General features: G+C 44.3%; 1 protein-coding gene across 1 annotated transcript in view; it reads right to left on the bottom strand.

Annotated features, from left to right (window-relative positions):
* Positions 1 to 767: 767 nt before the first annotated feature.
* PGM2L1 (phosphoglucomutase 2 like 1) overlaps positions 768 to 17224 on the bottom strand; it is a 55114-nt gene continuing 38657 nt past the window's right edge. The window contains exons 10-14 of the mRNA XM_019530561.1: positions 14826 to 14919; positions 11832 to 11961; positions 10459 to 10648; positions 9488 to 9621; positions 768 to 6175 (exon numbers count right to left, since the gene is read on the bottom strand). Of these exons, the coding sequence (XP_019386106.1) occupies positions 6073 to 6175; positions 9488 to 9621; positions 10459 to 10648; positions 11832 to 11961; positions 14826 to 14919 (651 nt within the window). The 3' untranslated portion in view covers positions 768 to 6072. The remainder of the gene's footprint in view (positions 6176 to 9487; positions 9622 to 10458; positions 10649 to 11831; positions 11962 to 14825; positions 14920 to 17224) is intronic.

The following is a 17224-nucleotide window of genomic DNA, read 5'->3' as shown; positions in this document are numbered from 1 at the left end:
TGAGCCTCGGCACAGTTCAGGTTGGATTGTTTCAGACCCATCTCCACAGGAGGGAGCAATAGGCACAAAGGCTGCAGGTTGCAGGCACTGTATTGATGTAAATAACAGGTTTCAATTTATCCCGAATTCCTGGATGTTCCACCCTAACCCACCCACGTTAGCAGGTCAGTGCCTGGAGTGCTCTCTACATCTGCATTTTGGGAACCGAGCAACACTGGGCCTGAGCCTCAGCCCTCGTGCTACCCATTCATCAGAAAAATCATCGATTTCTGACTGTGCTTGACATTTGTCATATCACTAAGCTAAGCACTCACACAGCCCCGCGCCATTGCAACAGTGTGCCTGAGGCCTGTTCAGAGGGAGGGCTGCACACTTAGAAATCAATGCAAAGACATTTTTGCAGTCTTAGAGCTTACCAGGAAACGTCAGCTCAAATTTTTCTGCTCAATTTCAGCCCACTTAAAATGTCTAGCATGTCCGTGACACATGCTTGGCCCGTCTTCTCGCTGTAGCATCAGGCTGTATGTTATACCCATCCTGAGAGGTTGGATAATTTGATTACGTGTATATTGAAGAAATGCGACACTTGTTGTAAGCACTCTTCTATATAGCTAGCATTGCAACTCGGATGGCGAAATAGTTTAGTCCACACTTTCTTCCTTCATCTACTGATCAAAAATTGCTAAACAGCACAACCACAAGAAGCGTCAAAAATACTCCAGCAAGCTCGAGGGAGGGGAAGAAAAGCCACACACTGCACACGTGGAGACTAGCTACTACGAAGAGAACGTTTATTACAACACTTCATTCAGCTAAGTCCACGTAATAATACATACAGAAAAGTGCAAATTCTCAGTCTGTATTTATAATACACCCTAATATCCTAAACAAAAAAAAAGATATAGGATAGGTAACAAGGACAGGTACAGATCTGAAACTCTAAGGGTCTACATCAGGAGCACAATGCTACTTTAGATATCATGGGTACTATTAGAAGAATCAGCTACTGAGCATGCAAGGGAAATAGCTGAATATGGACCTGGAATCAGGATTAGGCTTTCAGTATCCAGGCTTCACCATGTCTCCTTCCCTTCACTGGAGCAGAAAATGCTCGCCTGCTTGTAGCAGGTGCTTCTTGAAGTCATTTGGACCTACAGGCACCAGGAGCACTGATAAACAGAGGAACTTAAATTTTAGGACTAATAATTTCCCTTTTAATGGCAAAAAGATTCCTCAAGTGGCAAGAACCAGGAGCTAGGCTTGAAAGGGGGGCAGGAGGAATCCCCCTTGCTTGGGGGGGGGGGGACTGCTGATCTCAACCTGTGACCCTCGCCATGCAGCTGCGGTTACGACGTCTGTGCTGCAGTGGCGTGGGGAGCACAGCTCTGCTACACGGGCTCCAGACACCACCCTGCAATGCAACTATGCTGGCTGCGTCTTGGGCCCTCCGTGTATTACATCAACTCATCGCCACTATATCAAGAGAGAAACGTCTTGGCAAATGATCCCACCAACACAGCCACAGGCATTTCCTAGGTGGAGTCTCAGTGAGGAGGTTGTCCCCGGTGAGGGCACACAAGCACCCTGTGCTGTAACGGGCCTCTGCCTGGCCAGTTTTAGGACCGGGGCTCACAGCTTTAGGCGCTCGGGGGTTACTTTGCTACCGTAACAGCAGTAGCTTGGCTGTGCCTGAAAGCAGCAGTGACTAAGCCAAAGCTTTTGCTGTCGGTGCAGGAGCTTTGAGGCCCATCTGCACACAACAAGGGTGTTTTTCTGAACCACCCCTTCGGGATCAAGGGTGCCAATGTGAAGCTCTGATGAACACCACGGAAGGGTAGCAGTCTGGCACGTGTGGAGTGGTATGAAAAGGGACTGGTCCTACTCAAGTATGTAGAGCCGGGGCTGGCAGTGTTATAATGGCATCCTGCCCGCAGAGATGCAGGGACAGTTGAAAAACCAGTCTCGATCTGCCCTTTGCAGGTACGGGGACCCTCACACTTTACTGCTGTCCCAGGTTGAAACAGTTACCTGTATCCTGCATCCTCTGTACCAAGGGAGAAAACGCTCTCTTGTGAGCCCACAAAGGAAAACTGGGCAGCTTGCTAAACTCAGTGCAAAGTAACTGAGTTGCTGTTAATGGCTTGGAAGATCGATTGAGTGTAGAACTACTTTATTTTGGCTCCCGCCCTGGGCTGGTTTCCATTTATTAAGCTCCTACATGATCATGCACAAAAGCCCGAGGTGCCACAAACAGCTTTACATTCAGCATTGGCCTGATGTTCTCGGCCAGACCCCAGTATGCGATTCCCATTCACATATTACTGGGTCTAAGAGTGAATTCTGGTGGGTTCAAGGAGGTTGAGAGAGCTTAAAAAATTAACTGTATTCTAGTTATTCACTCCCAATTTGAGGACAAAACAATACACCCAGTGCACATGGAGCAGGGGAGTAAATTCTGCTCTACAACCAACTGGCAGGCTGTCCGTGTTGCATCGCGGTATTGCTTCCAGGCAGGAGCACCTATGTTCAGGAGCTTTCTCTATCTGCTCCTGCCGCAGCTAGAAGTACTGCCCAGTTATGGAGAGCAGCAGTGTCAACCCCGCTTCAAGTGATCAACAGGGCATGATTTTGTTTCTACTGAGTGAACAGACCATCCTGTCCTGAATGAGATAGGCGGCTAGACGCAAGTACAAAGGTGTATTATAAATATTGAAAATTGGCTGGCAATTCCTGTGCTGTTGGGGCCATCTCCTAGTCCCATGGGAGCCAGGGGGATTTTGCCACAGAACTAGAGTGAGACGGGATCAACCCCTCCGTATGTAGCAGTGCAAAACAAAAACCCCTCAAACTTATCAAATGCCAAAACACAAATCACTGGCTGTCATACAGCTGCAACATGAAGATTTCCTCTACAAACGCATTATAAAAACAGGAAAAAGCGGAGTCAAACATCAAGACAAAACCAGAAGGGGTTGATCAGCTCAAGGATTGCTAACCTTCTCACACAGTGAAAACAAAAGCTATTCAGAATAGTCCACAAGTCCACAGCACTTGGAAGCACAGTGGCACACCAAAAGTTACTCAGCAGCGAGGTAACAGAATGACATCATTTCACAGTAACAAAAGTAGGGAGGTGGTGATGCAAAGGCAAGACAAAGGCAAAGTCTTCCTCCAATGGAATAGTATGGATACGTCAAGCATTACAGAGACATCAGTGGAAAATACTGGTAGCAGCAATTTGAACAGCAATAATTATTATACCCTTAGAACACATTCATCCTGGAGTCAGTCGCCGACACTCCCACAGCAATACTACTTCCACGACGTACTGCTCAAGGACGAAGGGAGGGGGGTGAGCCTGTGGATTAAGAGAACCACAGATACTCAACTTCTCAGATTTGTTAAGGCTCAACCCCCTCCATGCCCCTACCGCCCCAATTTTTAATCTTTTAAGCATTTAAGACTATATGCACTAAGATGCTTCCATCGTCTATTAAGCAGATGAGATCCAGACCACACTCAGCTAAATCAGCTCCTAGGGAAGTAGATTTGAATGTCTATCACAAAACAGCTTTCTGTTGTGGTTAGGACATCCAGCTAACTGGAACTGCAGCCCCGGGGCCTGATTTAACTGGAAGAAGTGCTCAGCTCCTTGCCAGAGGCACTCAGTTTTCATCAAGCATCGGCTACGCTGTATGCAGAGCTGGCCAACCACATAACACAACGCTATTTGCTTCTTCTGCAATGTTTAGCTTTGTTCATGCCACACCAAAATGAATTGTTCTCTTCTGAATTACTAAATAAATTAAAACTCCAGAGCGGTTTGAACCCACTGCCTGCAAAATGAATGGCAAAAATTCCACTCACTTCAGCAGGGCCCGAATCTTTTCTTCTATGGAAATTCAACACCAAGCAGCAAGCTACAGAGGATTTTCTCCCATCTCACGGGTACCTCCCGCCATGCTGTGCAATATATCATGAGCTTTCACCCATTTGCCCCCACTACAGCAATCAAATATACAAAAAAACAACAACAAATTACCCTTTTTGGCATTACAGACATTTCACTCAACGGTCCAGACAGCTTGGAAATCACTTTTCTCTTGAAATAAAAATAAATAAATATTGCTTGTAAATAAGAATTTGTGCAACACAGACAAAACTTCCTGCAGTATGCGTACATTCATATACAACTAAAATACTTATTTACGGTCATAGTGCAAAGCTTCGGTCAGCATGAAATATCCAATACCCGCACAGATACATGGTACTCTTTACATCCGCCTAGCTGAGAAACGTATGGTGCCATTCTGCACAGCCCTCTGAAGTCCAGCTATAAGGGTATAATAAGGTGGAGGACAAAGTCAAAGATTTAACAACAGTGGCAAAACATTGGTTTAAACTGGAGTGCCTCTTGGGCTACATAAACGTGGCTATATACCCATTTAACAGTAGCTTCACCAAAAAAAGAGGAGGAGTCTTATAGCCATGTTTAAGCAGATTAAGTACACAGGTATATTCCATGCCTATTTGATCCATTTACTTATTTTAGGGCCATATTGGCTAGGAGTCCAGAGCATAACTATCCTTATTGTGAAAGGTTTACATCAATGATTTAGCGGTTGATTTAGTGACCATCATGATGTTGCATCAAAGGAACAGGCTAAGCAGTAAACCCTTTTTCAGGTGTTAAAGGAGCTTTCCAATGCCATCCTACATTCAGAACATGAAAGGCATGTTTTTCTTAAAGGCTACTATAGCATTTTTCACTGGTCTCAACTGCTTTACTTTATAAGGGTTTAGCAGTATCAGGCTCCAGGCAGAGCAGAAGGGACCAGTTGTTAATTATAGGTAGTAGCTAAAAACTTACAAGAAAGGGATAAAGAAAGTGATTGTATAGGGAGGACAGGGATGCAGACACCACAAGGGGTTGGCCAGCAAGTGAAACTGTAAACCATGGAGAGGAGAATGAGTAAGGGGGTCATTATTCACAGCCCCAGTCTCATTTCCCTTAGTTCCCTTTCTCACAAGTAAGAACAGTACACAGACAGCACAATTTAAAGAGGTTATATGGCAATTCCCCCAGGGTTTAAGTCTCTGTATTCCCAATACTTCTTTTTAAGTCTGCCTTTAAAAAAACAAAACAAAACAAAACCCCACATGCTCTCTTCTCAGATAACGAGGACTGAGATTCAGAAAACCTGAGGATGTTTATGAAGTGGATGAAACCTAAATGGATTAACATCATGCTCAACAGACCTTTGGGGGTTAGACGTACTAATTGAATCCCAAAATGTAGTACAATTTGTTTCGCACTTGGAGGCCCTCCCTAGGAAAGGCACTGTTAGACCAATCAAAACTAACCTGCAAATAGCATTGCATGGATTGCCACTATTGTTTCACTGTCAAGTAAACATTTCCTTAAGATACACACAGGAAGAGAGAGAATGCACCAAGAGCACCTTTGATAACAGAAGGATATTTAAATAGCTACAAATTATACTGTAACCACTTGCCTAAACTAGAAATCCTACTTACAGAACTCTGTTTTTATCATACTTGGTAAATTAAGACCTGTAACAGTAGATGATACCTACACTCACACCACAGCTATGAAGAAGCAGGCTTCTTTTGTCAGTCTGATGTGATCATTTATTCCCTTCCGACTAACAGAACTTTCTGATGTAGTCTTTCAAACCAAAAATTGCTAAGGTATTTTAAGTTAGGTGAACATGAAACCCAACAGCTCAAGCAACCATAGGGTTTAACTGCCGTAACCTTCTGGAGTCCTTCGTTTTAAAGTTAATTGCTTTCCACTAATGCAAATGTCTTTTTTGGTCAAAAGAACAGGAAAATAACATCAGCTCCTTTCAGATCAGTCTGGCAGGCTTGCCTTTTTGTAAGAAAACTGACAAAAAGATGCTACTTCTTTATAGGTCTTAAGAACTTAGCCAGTTAAGTAACACACACACATATATTAAATGAATGCTAAATGAAGTTCTTCTGTTCTTGGTTTCTTTGTTCCACGTGATGCAGTGCAAGGAGTCACTTCTTTAACCAACCAGTAGCAAACTAAACAGAGCGCCAGATCAGTCCATTCTTACTGGGCTCAAGGAAATTCTCAACCAAAGCTTCAATGAGTTTCTGTAGTTGCTCTTCCAGAAAGGTTTTGTCACTAGAGGGAGGACATACGAGAGGACACGTTAGATTAACAGCGACCTAGCCAAAATGGCAGCTGTACACTAACTTTGCATTTTAAGAGCCCCTGCATTTTCTGCAGAAGCTTCTTGTCATTGGTTCAGTTTTGATATTCCTCCTTCCTGGATTCCAACACTTGAGAAGTCCAGTCTGTTTAGCTTAGCAAAAAGAAGCTTAAGGGGTGACTTGATTACGGTACATAATTACTTTCATGTAGATCTCTTACCATCTGCTAAAGAGCTTTAAGCAGAGTAGACAAAAGCTTAAGAACCAGTGGCTAGACTCAAAGCCATAGAAACTCAAGTTTGGTCCAGACTTTTGTTTTAAACAGTGAAGGTGAATATAATCATTGGAATAAGCTAACAAGGGAAGAGGTGGCTTCTCCATTTCATGGCAGCTTCAAATCCAGACTGGATACTTCCCCAAGGCATGTTTTCAAAAACACAAAAGCAAGTTATTGGGAGTAAAATAGGTATATGTGGGAAAATATGTGGCCTCTAATATGTGTGCCAGACCAAAAGATCAAATGGTGTCTTCTAGCTCATACGAAGAAATCTAGTTTAACGAAAGCAGCCAGGGAGCCAAATCTGGACTACATCCAGCAGGACAGACTGCTTCTTGAGATGCACATCGCTCTCACCTGTGATTCCCACTGTACTTTACACTGTCACTGGAATTGGGGATAGACCCAGTGAGTGCATCCAAATGTGCAATTAACACGTAGCAAAAAAATCCAGTGCAGCTGGCCCTAGAGTTTATTTCTCCTGGGTGCAGTGTTGACATGTATGTCTGGGACTGCAGCAGGTTGAGCCTAAGAGGAGAAGCCCCGGGCTGGGAGCCCCCAGGGCAGCCTGCCAGACCAGGGCTGCTCCACCCTGGCTCAACGTGCTGCAGAGAGGCTGGCTGGGGCACAAGGGTGCTACAGCATGGGGCTAGCTAGCAAGCAGTCCCAGCATTGTAACACCCTCATGCCCCAGCCAGCCCTGGTCACTGTCTACATGTGCGTTTCAGCACACACAACTACTCTGCTGTAAGATAGTACTTGTCCCAGGCAGTATTATCCTACAGCGGAGTTAATTAATTGACTGTTTAATCAATTAATTAGTCCATTCCACAGTGAAAGCACATGTTGATGCACCCTGTCTGTTTTTATGTGGCATGGGTGGTACTCATTTCAAACTGCTTTGGTCACCTTGTACTAGAGCTAGAGAGACACTGCTTGTTCTTTATGTCACCCCCTTGTATACAACATTTAAACATAGGAACAAGTAATGCATTTCAGTTGCTATTCTGCTTCTAATTGTGACAATGAACACTGCTGTTAAAATACTGACTTGTTACTTAACCTTGTTACAACAGAAATCTATTAAAAGATAGTTCATTGCAGTAACCCTTCTATATGTTAATGAAAATCTGTTAACTGGAAATTAAAATATATCTTCAGATCTGGAGACCTCACAGCAGATGCTCAAATCTGAATTTAGGTGCCTTAAGTAGCCACATTTTGCACAGACAACGCATCCATAGCTCCTCTTGCCCCTGTGGAGCATGTGTGGGCATATGGGCACTTAGCACTCTGGGGGGGAAAAGTGAAAAAAAAACCCCAAAGTGGCCTGCGAAGGCCTGTTCAACTTGGAAAAAACAGGAGGCGTCAACAGTGAGTAATGAGATCATGCTGAATTTATTATTTTTGCCAGAAATTTAGACTCTATAAGGGTTTGTGATGACCCCCACTCCCCCAATCACATGAGGTTCCATGAACAAAGCCACTGACTAAATTAGCCTTTTGAGAAAGGGGGAGGAGACAAACCAAGATGCCTGCTGAAATGGGAAGAGTGCCACACAGAGTAATTCAAAGCTATGATTTCATTATCTGCCAATGTAAAGGATAGGAACTCCTGAAACAGTGGATTGTGTCCTAGGCCGGATCCAGAAGTGCAGGCACATACGGTTTGTGGCACCGCAAACCTCTTTGCAGTGCTACAAACCACACACCCGGCACATTAAAATGTGCCCCGCACTGCAAATTTGCAGCGAGGGAGCAAAATTTTCTAAGAGAAAATCCTGGTAGTAAAAAAAAAAAAAAAGCCACAAAAAAATGCCCAAAAAACACAGCAGCACAAGCTACAGGAGTGTACACTGGCAGACGTGGAGGTTTGGTCCTCCAGGAAGACACTGGCTGCCAGTCAGAGCATCTCCCCATCTCTTGCTGTCTGCCAGCTGCTCCAGCACTCTAGGAGCCGAGAGCAGCGGGGAAACAGCTGTTCCCCTGAAGTGTGGCATGTTCCCCTACATCAAACCCCACATGCAGGGATGTCCGCAGCAGCAAAAAGCAGCAGCACAAGTATGTGCTGCTGTTATTTTTGCAGCAGCAAATGCGTGCCCCTGCATGTGGGGGACATGCCCCAGCTGCTGGTTGATGTTCTTGTCAGTAGAAGCACAGATTGAAGAAAAAGGAAAGTCCTTCACTCCAAAAGAAATGGATAAAAAGTTACTGCAATAACAGTTGCCTGAAACTCATCTTTCCAGTTGCTCTACTGCTGAGGCAACTGTACTTTGTGGTCACACTTTGGGTGCATGCCACTGACAGTGCAGAATACTCAATCCCCATTTCCCATGTGGAGAACTCTTCCCCCTTCCATCTGAAGAATAAGGGCCCCTGGCATATGTCCACTTAATGGCGCAGTGGAATCTGATCCCAAATCCCAACAATCATGCATCCTGCCATGCCACCCATGCATGGTGGAAGGTGCAATTTTGGGACTGGACAATCAAATCTCAATCATGCCATCACTATTTGATGCTGCAGGAGGAGCCAGGGATCATAACCCCAGCCTCCACTTACACTGGCCATCTAGGCTCTGGCCAACAATTAGCTGACTGCTGGCTCTGGCCCAGGTCTCAAGCAAGCCCCAGTGCAGTCGCAGGGCCAACCATCAGCTGACTGTCAACCCCAGCCATAGATTCAATTTAAGGTGCCACAAAAACCAGCAATTAAAAACTTTCTGCATTGTATATGGAATGTTTTTATGAATTGCTCCACATTTTATGGGTTCACATGTAGCACTTTGCCGATTTATGTCACAATGAGCATGTTAATCACAGTATAAATGTAATGTGTAGAGAGGGCCTGAGTAACATGTAGGGCATGAAGGACATGCTTCGAGAAGTAGGGGTATAGACCCACTACCCTACATTTGGAAATATGGTTCATTCAAGCAGAGAGGAATAAAGTGCAAAGATGTCCAAATCAGCACGTCTAATACAACACAGGGAGGGAAAACCTCACCTTTGTCCAGGTGGTGCACACATCTCCGCATAATACTTTATCTTTGGTTCAGTTCCACTTGTGCGGAGAGTGGCAACGCAGCCGTTCTGAAACGTGAAGGTGATCATCTGACTGTTCTTACTCACAGGCAGAATCTAGGTGGTAACAACAACAGCAAGAACAGTTTAATCCAAACATTCAAACACACACTTGCCACCTAACAACATTCAGTTGTATTGCATACATGTTATCTGCAACCCCACATATAAGCAGTCTATAAAAACTGTTATAGGGTGAATGTATTAATCACATATAACATGGTATATTCCATGTTAAGAGGGTATAGATAAGATGCTTACTAATTAAAAAAAAAACAAAAAACCCAGAACTAGTTCAAAGCAATTTTACCAATAAGGCCAATATCCTTTAGCTTTGCCATCAGTCCACTAATCACAAGTACTATCGTGTTCCTGAACTATACCTAAACTAACTCATGGCTTTTTTCCAATTATGTTCACACCCTGAAGCTTCATAAAGCAACGCCTATAACTAGTATGCAAAGGTGATATCAAACCTTGCCATGACGTCCTATTCAAAAAGCTGATTAAGGAAAGCAAGGGGGCTTTTTGATGATTAGGAAACTTACTTGAATTCAAAGTTAAAAGAAAAGGTGCAGTAGCTTCAAGGTAATTTGAAGAACCTGATTGTTAAAGTTTTTACCTACTGATGCTCTGTTTTTTTTTTGTTTTTTTTTTTTTTTTTGATACGTGATAAATCAGTGGAAGATAGTTCAGTTGTTTTAAGAAGGTTCCCCCAGTATCTATAACTCAATTCATTTTGCATGTGAACAATGAAGTTTAAGCCCAAAGCATTACATCTTTCTCCATTGTGAAAAATACCGTTTTTACCCAATTAATTCACAGGCTAATGACCACGATTTTGAGCCATTAGGCTAATTCCCTCCATCACATGCAAGTACCATGTAAACTCACCGATTTGTTATTAAGCTGACTGCTATCATACCCAGTGGTCACATCCCGTATGTGCAATATATTAAAAGGACCACAAGCCTTTGGATAGGATTTTGGAGCATCAAAATTCCGAAGCTTTTCAAATATCCTCTTTATAGTAGGAGGGTCATAGCACAAGAAATAGGAGGTCTTTGAAATGTGATATCCATACCTGCAAGGAAAGATTCTCTCAGGGAAGACTCATTGAAATGCAATGTGATCTTTCATAGCTATGAGAATTTGGGCAGTGAATGTGGATCTCCCAGCAGAACTCACTTTGCAATTCAGAATCCATACTTCCATTTCAAAATATTTCCAACCTTTCTGTTTTTAAAGGGCTTGGACAGTATAAAACAAAGCATGATAAGCTCAGTCTAATGGAAGTGAATGTCACTCTTCAACCAGAAATGGGCCCCAACAGCGAAGCCCAAAATATAACAGCCCTCCATCTTTATGAAAGCGGACTGAATGCAGCAGAGACAGAATAGGAATTGTGTATCGCCAACAATACAGGATCCCTTTTGGAATCTGGAAAATTTAATTTGAGTCAAAGACCTGATCCTTGTGTTACTATCCTCAGAGCAACAACACCCAAGCCATCTCTAGTCTTCCTTGGGCCTCCACCCTCAACACACTTCCATCCCTTTCTAGACCTAAAGAGCAGCCCAAAGGGTTGCCACCCCACCCCTTTCTACCTTTCTGATTTCTAGTAAGGCCTAAGGAAATGAGCGGTAAAAAGTCTTTCCAACAAACTGAGCTGCCCTTGCCAATGCTAATTTTCCAATCTCGGTGTGTACTGTGCTGAGTCTACTCTACCATAATCTGCGTCTCAAAGAGCAATCTCAGTTCAGCAGTAGTCAGAACAATGGCTGGAGATAACAGTGAAGGGAGATATGCAAAATCAAAGTCTAATTCACAGGCCAGAAGCAGCAAATGTCTTTGCAAGTTCAAGGGACTTCTACATTTCCCTTTTTAGAACATAAACTCCTCTGCTGTCTGTAGGAGACCCAGCATAATGGGAACCCAATGCTGAACAGATATCTGGGTACACGCAACAAACAGTAAGGTATGAGTGAAATTGGTGTTGACCAAACACTGCTGCAATCACTCTTCTCATGAAAAAAATCCACCAGCCTCCTTTGACCTACAAAGCACAAGTGACAAGATCTCCATCTTTAATTAACTGCTGTAACATAGAATACTGTATCTGGTCGCATGTACTTGGTTTTGTATAGAGGACAATATCCTACTGCCAGGTGGCTGACATTGTTCTGACTGAGATAGTCACCAGTCATGCAAAGCTCTGGCAAATTACAAAGGGAAAGTAGAACGTATTAAATAACAAGAGAACTCACAGTTCATAGATCTCAATTAGTTTCTGTGCCAATGTTAGGTTCTTGGTTTCCAGGTACGATGCCATTTCAGCTGTCACCACAGCTGCACTCACGCCATCTTTATCCAACACGGAAGTGCCACACAGGAAACCTAGGAATCAAAAGACTTATTTTGGAACTGTATAGAGAAAAGCTATGCTGTTTCCGTTAGTTTTACTTGGGTAAAGCTTTAACTCTAAATACTCATGATGCATCCAACATGTGTCCAACAACAGTCACTGTACTGATGAGCAGACACTTCCATCTGCCAAGAGAGCCAGACAACAGAAGAGTCATGGGTTGGAAAGATGTGTGAAATTTAATTCCAGGCTAACAGAAACCTATACTTTCTACTATATGAAAATCCCTTCTGATGTCACGTGAGCAAAATATGGATCACAGTCTGAATCCAACCCACCGAAGGATTGTCTGGCCTGCGGCAGGTCCCCCAGTCCCACTCAGCTGAGGCGCAGCCCGGGCCATGGCGTGTGTGGCCAGTCCTACCCCCCCAGGCACACAGTGGCGTTGGGATGGCACAGAAGACAGACTTGCTTCCCAGCAGCGGCTCTGTCTGGCTGCCACTGCCACCAGACCTGGTCCAGCTGCCTGGGCACCTCAGTGAGTCTGTCTGGCACTCACCACCAGGGGTGGGACCTGCATGGGTAGGGCACACGGCCAAGTGGAGGGGGAGGGGATGGGGATGGGGCTGCGGGTGGGCAGGGAGCTGTGTTTGGGAGTGGGACAGGCAGGCAAGGTTGAGATCGTAGGGCAGTGACAGTGTGAAGCTGGGGTTGGGACCCAGGGCACAGCTGCCATCCACTGCCCACACAGCCCTGCGATGGGCATGGGTTCCATGGGAGGGGCATGTAGGGAGCAGATCGCAGCTCGGCCCCAGGCCCCGGTCCCGCTCTGTCACTGCCCAGAAATCCCAGGGTCTCCATAGAGACCAACTGGGACGCACGCGGGCAGGGTGCATGGCCAGGTGGACAGAACAGGGCATGGGCAGGCAGGGGGCTGCATCTGAGGCCAGGATCTTGAGGCAGTCACAGCACAGGGCTGGGGCCCAGGGCAGAGCCACAATCTGCTCCCTATGTGGCCCTGCCTGTGGAAGCAACACAAGGCCATACTGCCAGCAGATCGTGGCTCTGCCCAAGGTCCCATGCCGTCACTGCCCTGTGATCCCACCCCATAATCCTGGCCTTGCCCATCCCTCCCTTTCTGTCATCACATTCACCCAGCCAAGCACAGAGCAGAGGCACTTCGGGAGTTTTGGTGAGCGATTGTACAGGGGAGGTAGTGAGGAGGCAATGCTGACCCAGTCTGCAACAGCTCACCAAAACTCTCCATATGGCCCACTGGCCCTAATAATTGTCCACCTCCGTGTTAAGCAGAGATGATTTGTGGGAGTACACTCTGTGTGCTGCAGAGAGAGCTGTCAGTGACCAATTCAGGATGGGCTAGTACTGTTTAGTCAGTCAAGGATCTATGTCCCAAATTAGCACTGCCAATTAAGTTGTTTCCAGATCTCTTCTAAAACATAAGAGTGTAACTCTTGAGGTCACTATAAATCTCTTTGTACTTAGTATCTAAGTGTAGGATGTTAAAAGCAGGCCTGTTCCCGGTCCAAATTTCATCTTGGGTAACTGTTTTATGCTCCTCTTAACTCCACTTCAAAATTTAATTAGATATGACATATGGAAACCTTTCTGGGGCTGGAGTGCTGCCTATATAAGCCCTAATAAACCTCAGAGGATTCCCAGGAGGCTTACTTAGTTGTAAAGCACTTGGAGATGCTATAGTGAAAAGCATGAGTGCTGGAAGTCACGTAATGAAATGAAAAATGTTTTAGATAGCACTTTAGAACGACTGCTGATTAGCAGACTGGAGAGTTGAAAAAGAAACCTTAGGTACGCTAGAAACATTTTATGGAAGAAGTATTCCCCTAGAATTTTTTGAAAATCCTAGTTACAATTCTTTTTGCTTTAAGAGCTACTAACCATTAAATGATGGGCTGGTCGGAGCACACATACATGCACACACATGCACACACCTCCTTTTCTCCCAATCAAGAAGTTACTCCACAATTGTATGTGCTCAGGTTCCTCACATCATGTTGCTGTAAAACATTTAGTACTGGCTGCTGTCAGACAGAAGATATGCGACTGATCTGATTGCCCGCTAGCCAGATCCAGTATGGAGATTGCTAGGTGCCTGACCAAGAGAGCTCTGGACTGGGGAAAGGAACCTAACACAAGTGCAGGTCTAATTAGAAAGGAGAGCTGGCTTATGTTCTACTGGTACAGTTTGCTCTGTGATGGCAAATTAACTATCACATGCCTACAAATTCAAGGGGAAAAAAAGTCTTTAAAATGGACCATGTAATATAACAGTAAATCTAAAAACATCTTGTAATTGTTAATGCTGAATTAAATTGAACACAAAGTCATTGAATAGTTCTGTAAGCAGAAAATAAGAGTAAGATGTTCATTATTCCAAGATACATTACAACTGTTATCAAGCAAGTTGAGGAGTAGACATTACAGATAGATTTCATAGATTTCTAGGTTCAGAAGGGACCTATTAGGTCATTGAGTCTGACCCCCTGCTCTGGACAGGAAAGAGCACTTGGGTCATGTAACCCCAGCCATGGACTCCAAGACTATTTTAGTTCAATTCTGGGCCTCCAAGACAACTCACTTCTGACAGGGTTTCTAGCTACCTGGTCAAAAGCTTAGCAGTGACAGAGTCTGTGACCCAACCAGCAGATCTGAAGTGTGCCCCACCACATTTATTACACTAGTACCTTGAATCTTTTTGAAGGCAAAACATCCATGCTAGTAAGCAGAATAGCAGGAAGAATGGGGAGGGTGGATCTTGTTGGATACCACTTCAAGCCAAGACATCTAAGAACACTGTTGTTTCGTAGCTTTCCCCATTTGAATAATGTGATAACACAGCATGCACTGTTATACCTACCAATAGACTCTTCAAATGAAAAAAGAACTTCTTTTCCATTGTCTAGGAGATCTTTCACTCTGCTTCCAATCCATTTAAAACCAGGTAGTGTTTCCTGAAACATAAAGAGAGGCCACCTCACATGAAACCACTTCTTCCTTTTAGCAGCATGGTACAGTCATAGAACAAAGGGAAACTGTGTAAACAGCAAATGTAGCACTTTTCTTTGCAAATACTGAGTTAATCTAATAAAAGATATCGCCTCTACCAAGTGTTCTGACTTCCATTCCAGAAAGCTTTCTTGAACAGAAGCCATAAGTACCAGGCCAGGAAAGTTAGAAAACCTCGGAAGATAAAACAATGCATTACGGGTTTCAAGATCAATAGCACCAAAGACTACTACTAAATCAAACAAAGTTAAAAATAATGCTAGCTTAAGACTCTAGAGTGAAATCAATAAAAAATCCTATTCCAAGCTGCTTGTATCAATTTACCAGGTTTAAACACTGGAAAAGTACAACTCAAATGAGTAACGAAGCCATGGCAATGTCTACTTGAGGTCAACATTCAATTTAGAGATTATAAATCCAAGGTAGGATTTTGTGAAACTGGGTTGCAAAACAAACAAATAATAACACCCCCAAAGGAATATTAATAGTAAACCTAGGAGTAAAAAGGGTTTGGCACTCAGAGAGCCAGGGAAACAGGATCTGGGAAACATGCACAGCAGAAAGCTGGTATCTCCATATAAGACACTGGACAGCAGTGCTATATTAACAGATGAACAAACTGACAGACATAACAGCAATCCTAGCTGGGGAAAAAAAAAAAATGACTCTCTTCCTACAAAAAGGGAATGCTTTGAGGACAGATTCAAAACTAAAATAAAGGCTTCATATCAGATTAAAATATCCCAAGTTCCAAGACTTTAAATATTTATTAAAGGAGAAAATTAAGAAATTTATTTATTTAAAAAATGTAATTAGCCATTTTCTATTGAGTGGGGAGTCAGTATTTAGGGAAATACCCCAACATTTTCACTAGAGATCAACAAAACTCAATTTGATTAGCACTACAATAGGCTTCCATTTTATTTAGCTTTTCCTCCCCTCTTCCCCCCTCCCCATTTTTTCTAATTCCTCATTGTTGGACAAAATTGGTAGAAAACTTTTATAAGACTTTACATATGGATGCAATTGGGGCAGCCACATTAAACAAACCTGAATCTGATCAGAGAAAATCGGAGAAACACGGGGCTGGAAGGCACCTGTCATCTAGTCCAACCCCCGACCTGAGGCTGGATCATCCCCATCAGGATCAACCCAGACAAATGCACTGTCTAAGCTCTTAGCAACAACTGCACAGCCAACTCTGACACAAGACACAACATCCTAATCTGATGGAAGTGGACATCTCGCTAGAGCACTCATCAATATATGCTGCTCACACAAAGGCTTTGCTAAAGCACAGGTCAGAGTAGGTGTCACCAGCAAACCCGACAGACAGATGAACTCCTCATGGAAATACAACTTGGCACACGGGCCAGATGTGCACCCCTGCCAAGAGACGGGAGGGAGAGACAAATGTTAAAATGTAGGATAGTCCAATAGCAGGATGACAAGGTTGCAACAGGAACACGCAGGGCAGAACGTGAACCGAGCCCACAGTCCAGGACGGCTTGAGATGCTGAAGATGGAGATGCAATACAGCATTTGTTTCAATCAGTGTATAAAAGGAGAACTGGAAAGCAGGGAAACTTTGCAGTGGGCTGGGGGAGTTGCATGGTGCTGTGCCGATGACCTCGTCACAGGTACGAGTGCCTTAGCTCCTGGTGTACTTGTTAGGCCAAAACGTGAGGGCTGTGCCTGTAGACAATAAACCTGGCCAAATCTTTGCCACCAAATTGAGCCTGCAGTCCATGTTTAAGACAGGATTAGTGTCGGGCTCTGGCTGCCACTATTGCCAATCAATCTTGCCAGCACTGCAATTCCTGGGACTTCAACACGGACAGCACACGCTAACACCTGACGATGACAACAGCAATGACAATATCAATAACCCCAGACAACAGGTAAAGAGGGGGGACCAGAGCAGCCAACATTGTGCTGCTGTAAAGGTTGTTAAAATATGTGCAAGGAATGCAAAGAGGGCCACACCGCTGTGCTCTGCCCCCCACAGCAGAAGGCGGCATAACCCCCTCCACAGTCTATACTGATCTGACCACGGGGGAAAATTCCTTCCTGACCCCAAATATGTTGATTGATCTGACCCTGAGCAGAGGGACAAGACTCTCTAGCCAGGAACCTGCAAGTTAAAGTCCCCACAGGAACACTGGCACAGCCCAGTCCTCATCCCCAGCCTTGGCTGCAGCCAGCACCCAGCGCCTCCACGGGAGCCTTTTAAAAAAAAAAAAAAAAAAA

Source organism: Crocodylus porosus, unplaced genomic scaffold (genome assembly GCF_001723895.1).
Source record: "Crocodylus porosus isolate Cpor-Errol unplaced genomic scaffold, CroPor_comp1, whole genome shotgun sequence".
In the NCBI taxonomy this organism is placed as follows: domain Eukaryota; kingdom Metazoa; phylum Chordata; order Crocodylia; family Crocodylidae; genus Crocodylus; species Crocodylus porosus.
This window is presented reverse-complemented; position numbering and strand designations above follow the sequence as displayed.